Source organism: Penaeus chinensis, chromosome 43, assembly GCF_019202785.1.
Source record: "Penaeus chinensis breed Huanghai No. 1 chromosome 43, ASM1920278v2, whole genome shotgun sequence".
Lineage (NCBI taxonomy): Eukaryota > Metazoa > Arthropoda > Malacostraca > Decapoda > Penaeidae > Penaeus > Penaeus chinensis.
Genome location: NC_061861.1, coordinates 13,060,809 through 13,063,015, shown reverse-complemented (window position 1 = coordinate 13,063,015; position 2,207 = coordinate 13,060,809). Strand labels below are relative to the sequence as shown.

The 2,207-nt window shown below is 38.6% G+C and overlaps 1 protein-coding gene across 1 annotated transcript in view; it reads right to left on the bottom strand.

The window, feature by feature from the left end:
• Positions 1-1,840, bottom strand: part of LOC125048311 (serine/arginine repetitive matrix protein 2-like) — a 27,305-nt gene extending 25,465 nt beyond the window's left edge. Inside the window, exon 1 of the mRNA XM_047646966.1 lies at positions 1,806-1,840. Within this exon, the coding sequence (XP_047502922.1) occupies positions 1,806-1,817 (12 nt within the window). The 5' untranslated portion in view covers positions 1,818-1,840. The remainder of the gene's footprint in view (positions 1-1,805) is intronic.
• Positions 1,841-2,207: the final 367 nt, after the last annotated feature.

Here is a 2,207-nt window from a genome sequence, read left to right as displayed (position 1 = left end):
CTCTTGGTGAGCATTACCTTAATATTTCTGTGCTCACTACAAGGTTAACCCAAATATACAAAATGGACGTTTGTAAACCATAGCACCTACATTCTGCAAAAAAGCTCCCCTTGCCAGATAAACAATTTCCCACAAGTCCCCTAATTGCAGTCTGAAAACTGTCACTGTGCAAACTGGGGATATTTTTCTGGTGCACATAAGCACACTGAAATCTCTGCCTTTGCACAGAAATCCCACTGAAAAGGCCCATAATCTGCTGACTGTTCACAGGCGATAGGGAGAATCATGTTGGTAAAATGTGAAAATTTAACACCTGGAGCAATCCTAAGACTGCTTGAATATCACCCTGATCATACTGCTATCCAGGGACAGAAAGACTGAATACTACTGAAATTAATGTTATCATAATACAGGCCACGGGAATGTAGCCTATCGAACTATCAATTTGGAATAATGGTGAAGGCTGAATCATTAAATCTCTTCTTTACATTATTTAGCTGTGCATAGCAGAAATTTCTGGATGGCACATACAAGGACACTTTGATTCTGCTGAAAAGACTTTCCAGTCCCTTTCCAGTCCAACCCCAAGCCTGCTGGATAAGAAGGGTGGGGGAGTAGTACAAACACAAACTTTATGTCAAAATATACAAGGAGACATATTGACATAACTGTCATACACAAAAACTTTACTACTAATAAATCATATCACAACACAGAGATACAAAAGCCTAAAGTTTTGACAAAAAATGCACTCCCACCACAATACTTTCACCCCAAAATTCAAGGTGCCCATTGCAGATTGAGGACACAATATGCTAACTTTAATGTGGTCACTATATTTAGCATTGTCATGATATACATTTTATGACAGACAGCATCAAATAACAGTAATTTCCTAGAATCAGCCAGGTGTTAGACAGTGCTCAGCAACAAGAACATCACTAAAAGACATGATAGGTGGGAGAGGCGAAGGTATTATCAGAGAGGAGCAGGGTTAGTTTCGCAATATCTACACATTTTTGTCATTGTTAGAGGCCTGTGCCCCCTCATTCCCTCCCCCCAAAATACTATATGGGGATTACTCCTTCCTGGCATCACTACCTTCGAGGTGGAGGCTCTCGAGGCAAACGTTCCTCACCCTGAACTCCGTCCTAAATGACCGGCAAAATGATGGGAGTTTCTTGACTTTGATATTAAGCTTATCTATCACTTCCACTAATTATTTATGCTCCATTTGATTAGTAGACTTCAACTGGAGTCCACTGACAGGAAATTTGATCTGTTCTGAGCTGAGGATCAGTTCCAGAAACACTATACTACATCAAAAATCAAAATTAACTTTCATGCCTGATTTAAGCCCCACACTTACCCCTCCCAAAGAACCTACGAAGACGGCAGAGGCACAAATGAACAATTCGAGTGCACACAAAAAATTGTCAACATTAACACTGCATGCTTCAGCAACATCAGTCAACAGCCAACCAAAACACTCACTAACATCAATTCCTTCGTGGATATAAAGCCTCTTGGATTAACGCTGAACATCAATATGTACCATCACCAAAGGAACAAACGAGAAATGAGAAAGGAAATGATTATTTTCTAAAACCTTTCGCTACGACCTATAGACGCCATGAGAGCACGTCTGCGTGGTGGCTATTCTGAGCCTACTTTACGATCATTACAATCTATCTAAGTATGTACAGGGGTTTCAATGAAAAATATATGTTATATGGAAGAGTGCCAGCTTCAGAAGGTAAAGGATATGGCGAAAAATAAGGCTTAAATGAAGAGATGCAACTTACAGAGTCGGCCATTTTTTGGAGATCATTCCAAACTGCCGCAAATGTTTGGAAGAAAAATATCCACTTGTCTAGTAAATCTCTATTTAATAGACATCTCCTTCTGATTATTTTTTTAGAATTTTAATTCTTATGCCACTTTCCAATTTGACAACAATATATCTAACTTCATGGAATTTTATTAGTCATCGAACGTACTCATGTCCCCGGGAGGTTGTTTTTGATATCTGCATCTTAATTTTTCGTTGTAAATTCAACGAATCAACTGATTTCTTAAGACAATTCACAATGAAGAGAGAAATGGAAGTCGAAGGAATATCAATATGAAATTTGAACAAAAAGCTATACCGAAATTAACAGTTCCCGAAATTTGCGGAAATCAGTATTTTCTGCTGAAGATTTCAT